The 6,000-nt window shown below is 58.2% G+C and overlaps 1 protein-coding gene across 1 annotated transcript in view; it reads left to right on the forward strand.

Annotated features, from left to right (window-relative positions):
- The window catches only part of ALX4 (ALX homeobox 4), a 44,805-nt gene extending 40,783 nt beyond the window's left edge, over nucleotides 1-4,022 (forward strand). Inside the window, exon 4 of the mRNA XM_060606444.3 lies at nucleotides 407-4,022. Within this exon, the coding sequence (XP_060462427.3) occupies nucleotides 407-736 (330 nt within the window). The 3' untranslated portion in view covers nucleotides 737-4,022. The remainder of the gene's footprint in view (nucleotides 1-406) is intronic.
- Nucleotides 4,023-6,000: the final 1,978 nt, after the last annotated feature.

Consider the following 6,000-nt stretch of genomic DNA (forward strand, 5'->3'; position numbering starts at 1 on the left):
GTTACTGACCTTAAGCAGCTCATGGAGGGAGAGACAAAGTCTGCAACTGCATCTAAAATTTGCACGTCAGCTGGCTGAGGCGGGGGCTGCCCTCAGCTGGTTAGCTGTGCCGGGAAGGTCCCTGTTATTGGACCTTTGATGAAGTTTGAAGTTCAGTCCCTAAAACAGAATTTCTCTCTACTGGGAACAAAAGAGCCAAAGCATAAAACCCAAACCCTCCTAGGTCTGGATGGCCGTAAAGGTTTTGAGAGACTCCCAGGTGAACACTCAAGAATGATCTCCTCGTAAGGATGGGCCCCTAGGCGGGGACAGGTCATCTGGGGGTAGGAGCAAGCCCCTTGCATACCCGCCACCCCCACCCCTGCCCCAGCCAAGCCTGTGACACCTCTCCCTTCCCTCTCCCCAGATTCAGAACCCATCCTGGATCGGCAACAATGGGGCCGCCTCACCGGTGCCAGCCTGCGTGGTCCCCTGCGACCCGGTGCCTGCCTGCATGTCCCCTCACACCCACCCCCCTGGCTCGGGGGCCAGTGGCGTCACCGACTTCCTGAGTGTCTCTGGGGCCGGCGGTCATGTGGGCCAGACACACATGGGTGGCCTGTTTGGAGCAGCAGGGCTCAGCCCGGGCCTCAATGGCTATGAGCTCAACGGGGAGCCGGACCGCAAGACCTCGAGCATCGCGGCCCTCCGCATGAAGGCCAAGGAGCACAGCGCGGCCATCTCCTGGGCCACATGACAGGGCCCCTCGCAGCCCATCCCCACGCCCTCCCCCACCTCGGGGCACTGGCCACGCCCATGCTTTCCAGGCCCCCAGCCTCCCATTCGACTTTCCTCTTAGGAACCTGGCCTGGGCCAGGGGCCTGGCCCTCAGCACTTTCAGCCGCCCCAAGTGTGAGGCCCCACGGACCGCTGGGAGGGAGGGGGCAGCAGGCCCCGCCCTCTCTGGCACTGAGGCCGAGACCCCTGCTCCTGGCCAGAGGCAGCGGAGGAAGCCAGGTGGCCGAGTTTTGCAGCTTTGCATCCATTATAAGCTGAAGACCCTTTCTCCCCACCCCTGCTCTTCTGCCCTGCCCGGTTTGAGGGTTGAGTCAAGGATAGATTCCCATCCAGACCGAGCAGTGGCCACGTGCAGTCATGTCCGTCCTTCCCTCTGCTGTGTGGTCCCCTGGTCACCAGGCCAGTGAACGTGTCTGAAGAACAGGCCGCCCTACAGAGTTGGCTTCCTGCCCTCCCATCTCCTCTCCTCCCAAAGCCCACAGCATCCGACCTCCTGGGCCCAAGGCACCACCTCGCCTTCACCCACCCTGGCTGTCCCCTGTGCCGGACCCACCTGGGGGGATGGACAGAACAGGAAAGGAGCTGGAGCTGAAGAATCCTGCTGTCATCCAGCGATGCTGGCATCTAGGACAGTCCCTGAGGGGGCCTCGTCTGGCTCCCTTGCTCCCGGAGACCCCGGATCTGGGTGAACACCGCAGGGGAGCAGACACAGACCACCCAAGATACCCACAGTGCTAGAAGAAGAAAAGCTTCTAGAGAGAGGAAGAGCTGCGGGCAGGGGTCCGGGAGGGGACAGGGACTCGGGCACACACTTGCGCTCTCCTTGACGGTCCAACACCCTGCAGCCAGCAAGGTGCCTGTTACAGTGGGCAGGTCTGGGCAGCTCTGTTCTCCAGCTAGCCAGGCCCCTCCAGGAGGACCTGGGGACGCTTGTCCCCTCCCCCACCCATTCTGGTCTCTCGCCAGGGCTGCTGAGCAGTGCCCCGGCGTGGAAGGACTTATACCTCGGAACACACAAGCTAGGGACTGGAGCCGTGTTGGCCGGGGGTCAAGAGCAGCGTGCGGAGTTTGCTAATGGATGTGTGCGCTCGGCCTCTCGGCCCTTACGCTGCCTCAGGCTGCCTGTCCCTCACCAGCCATCCCTGGAGCAGCACCAGACCTGCCCAGAGCCTTCCGCAGGGGCAGGGGGCGGGGGGTCCCAGTTCTTCCAGACAAAGGGAAGACAGAGCCCTCTCTTGTGCTTCTTCCCTAGGGCGTCAGAAATCTCAGCCCCTCTCTCCAGCCTCTAGAGGGGCTCATGGGCCCAGCCTCTCTGGGTCACTTGCTCTGCCCCAGATGTGGGAGACAGGATGCCTCCCGGAAGTGGGTTTCCCTGCCTGCGGAAGGGGCCTCCTTCTGTGGGGGATCTCTATCCACGTCTGCCTGACTGGAGACTTGCAGCTCGAGTTTCGGCACCAGGTCCCAGCCATCACCTAAGCCTGTGGTGCACAGCACCTGTCCTCTGAGGCCCCTCCAGCAGGGCGGCCCCTGGGGAGAAGGCCCCCACCTTCTCCATCAGGGAGGAGGGCCAGGTCTAGCAGGCTCGGGGACCTGCCCACAGGACAGCCTCTTGGCTTCGGTGGAGGGTGACAGCCTCTGGAGGTTATAAGGAATCACAGTCCCCACCTCTGCCTTGTGTTCCCATCTGCCCCGGAAACAGGACTGGGGAAGGATCTGGCTTCGGCTCCCTTCGTTAAGAGTCAGACCTCTTTGCAAACCGTGGCTCTAACATTTGCTCTTCTACAAGTGAAGGTACAGGTGATGTTCTCATTGGCTCAGCTTTAAAGGTTTCTTATATCTGAGGATCTGGGAATGCCTCTTCCAGTTCTGAGGTTCACTGAAATAACTCAGGCTCCCCAAATCTAGGAAGGGAACGAGGGAAGCATGAAAGGCTGGGAATAGTTCTCTGTCTTCCTTAATGGCTCTGGTGGCTGGGAAGGACATGGGAGGACCCCTTGCCGTAGGTATGTTCTCACCCAGGAGGGAATCAACAGAGAGAGGAGGAAAACCAGGAGAGCGCCAGAGGAGCCAGGGGAGGGAGAGAGGGGGCTCTAGGTGGATCCTTCTGGAAGGGACCCCTGGTGCTCAGTTCCTCTATCTGACTGCTTTCTGGCTGGGTGACACCTCAGTCGGACAAATTTCAACCAAAAAGCTTGGGAAGAAAAAGCCTCTGGTAGAGGAAGAGGCTCTGTGGCTCTGGTTGTCCTTCCCACCAACACGGCCAAGTATTTATGTGTCAAACGTCCGTGTGAAATGTGCCTGTTCATCTCCCCACAGGGAGGTCGCCCCACCTGCCCCAGGCCTATCTTCACCCTGTCCCAGCTCCCTAGGGCTGGCCCAACACCCTGAGAGTCATAGAACCCTTGAGCTGGAAGGACTGAAAGGCCCTCTACTTAGTACAGTCCCTTCACAATGGAGAACGAGAAGGTCCCAGCCCCGGGGGTCGGGGCAGGGGCAGTGAAGTGACTGCCCTAAGCAGCGGCCTTAGCCCACATGTTGGTGGGGGGGGGAGGGTGTGCCTCACACGGCATCTCCGCTCTCTGCTGGAGGTCCTCCCTCTCTCCTGAGCCTACCCTCTGGTTCCTTCCCAGTGGGTGGCTGGGCCCAGGCCTCCGAGGGCGGGAGGTGTCCCCGCAGCAGCTCCTGCGAGGGCTCAGCAAGCTTGGGTGACGCGCCGGGGCTGGCTGGCTTCCTCGGGAGCAAGGTCTCAGGAAGGCGGGCAGAGAGGAGAGCCAGCCTGCTCTGAGGGTCACCGCTAAGCGAATAAGCTGTAAGGGGTGAGGATTCCCTTTGGTTACTTGCCTAAGATCTCAGCAGATGTGGCAAATGCGGACCACTGGGCAGCCTCTTCAACACCGAGAGCCTCCGATCCCTGCTGGGGACACGGCCAGGTGGCCAGGGCTTGACACGAAGGTGCCGCCACCACCCTCAGATGCCCTCACACTCCCGGGGCCCGGGAGGAGAGGGCACTGGCTTGTCCCCAGGTCTCCAACAGCACTTGGAGGACACGGGCTTTGTAACTTGTCTTGAATCCTTTCGACTATACTTGATTCTCAGCTCTCACTACCGAGCCTCCAGCTCTGGGAAGCATGGTGGCCAGGTGAGTTCAAAGACACTGCTAGGGGACGGGGGCAGCAGTCGTGAGGTGGGTCCCATCAACACACCGCAGTGGCCACACGGGGCCCAGCTCCAGAGCCCCCGCCTGCCCTCTCCTTGGCTGGGTAGACGAGAGGAGTTTTTCCACGAAAGCTACCAGGGTATCTTGCTTACGCAGCCGTTGTCTCTCTGGGCCAGGTCGTGGGGAGATCATCTCGCGGGACACCCCGGGGCTTCTGGTCGGCTTGATGGCCCTGTCAGGTGCAAAGGCAAGTAAGACAAGCTGGGGGAGGACGGTTGGCAAAGCGACCCCCAGGATAATAATCCATGGCCATAAAAGAGAAAGAGGAGAAGACAAGAACCCTACTGCCAGAGTTCCCAAACTCCACTTCACCTTCACCAAGGATGCTGCAGGGACAAGAGGCATTCTGGTGAACCAGACGTTACCTAAGCTTGCCCTCCCCCCGCCCCCTCCACGTACATACATAGAGCTAGGCCTTTATACTACTGATTTTGAAGGACAGTTTTCAATGCCTAATAGTCTGTTTGGATGTGCAGTGGTTGAAAAGCGCTGAGTGCTAGAAGGAGCATGAAGCTCAGCCAACACTGACTGTTCTCATTGTAAGATATTTTTAACCCTGTATAAACGCAACTTTTCCCTTTAGCTTAATGGCCTGGGGTGGAATATTAAAAATATATATTAAAAATACATTAAAAACTCAGAAAAAAAATGTATTAAAAAAAATGAGGTCAGTTCCATAAAGTTTTACTGCCTAATACCACCATGTAACGACATTATAGCAAACTATTAAAAGAATCATTCTTGCCTTTTAAAGTAAGTTATTGCACTTACATCTTCTTTGGGAGGGGAGGAATATGTGATGAGAAGGGGACTTAGGGCCCAGGCACGGGGCCAAGTGGAGGGCGGAAGCAAATGGACGCTCCGGGGCACCCTACGCCGGGCACGGCCCAAACTGTCTGTTTGCTTGGTGTTTGCAATAAACTCCTTCTCCTTCCTCCTCTCAACTGGAACCTGTCTGTTTTGTTCCTGACTTGTGACAGATGAAATGTGATCAGAGGGGCCTCTGAAATCTCACATTAATTGAAGTCGGCAAAAAATACTAACAGTGCCCTTTTGAACTGCTGACACAGTACAGAATGGATTACCAGGGCTAGATTAACAACAGGTGGCCGGCCAGGGCTCCTGCCACAGAGAGGGGGTGCGTGGCCTGCGAGGGTCTGGGACGGCCCCCTTTCATCCCAGAGGACCTGCCCGCACGGCAGGCAAAAGAAGTCGGCGGGTTGGGGGACCAGAGTCTGCCTCTCAGGCAGCAGAAAGGGTCCCAGTGCATCTTGGGTACGCCCAGCATTGCCCATGCACGGAGGTCTTCAGAGAGGCACAGCCAGCCCATTGGTCACGGAGTGCCAGTCTGCGTTTGCAGGGGCTGTCCTGAAAGCAGAGAGAGCCGGGACACGGAGGGCCGGGGCAGGGCCTCGGGGCACAGAGGGTGAGACAGGCCTCCAGGAGAGGCAGGCCCCAGGCCTGGCTCTGCTCCTCGGTGGCTGAGGGAACTTGCAGGAGGCGTGACCAGATGGTCTTTAAAGCAAAGCTCTAAGAGCAACTTAGGAGGCAGGGAGGGCCCAGGTTCTGCTACGGAATAGGCACGTCCCTGCTTTCCGACGTGAAGGTGATTTGAGGACGGGCTGCTGTGTGGCGAGGGGACTCTGCTCTCACATCATTGTGGCTCATAAGCCTGTGCCTAGGGCGACTGGGTGACTCGGTTGGTCGAGCATCCGACTCTTGATTTCAGCTCAGGTCATGATCCCAGGGTGGTGGGATCGAGTCCCGCGTTGGGCTCTGCATGGAGCCTACTTAAGATTCTCTCTCCCTCTGCCCCTCTCCCCGGCTCGCATGCGCTCTCCTCTCTAACAAATAAAAATAAATAATAAGTCTGTCCCGGACTAGTTTACCAACTTGGGGGAGGATGATACGGATAGTACCCATAGTATCCATGCACGGGCCTTTGTGAGCTGGTGTGGCAATAGTGATCTAAAGAGCAATGCTTATCCCCCAAAGAAACACCTCTC

Source organism: Panthera onca, chromosome D1 (assembly GCF_046562875.1).
Source record: "Panthera onca isolate mPanOnc1 chromosome D1, mPanOnc1 haplotype 2, whole genome shotgun sequence".
Taxonomy (NCBI): Eukaryota; Metazoa; Chordata; class Mammalia; order Carnivora; family Felidae; genus Panthera; species Panthera onca.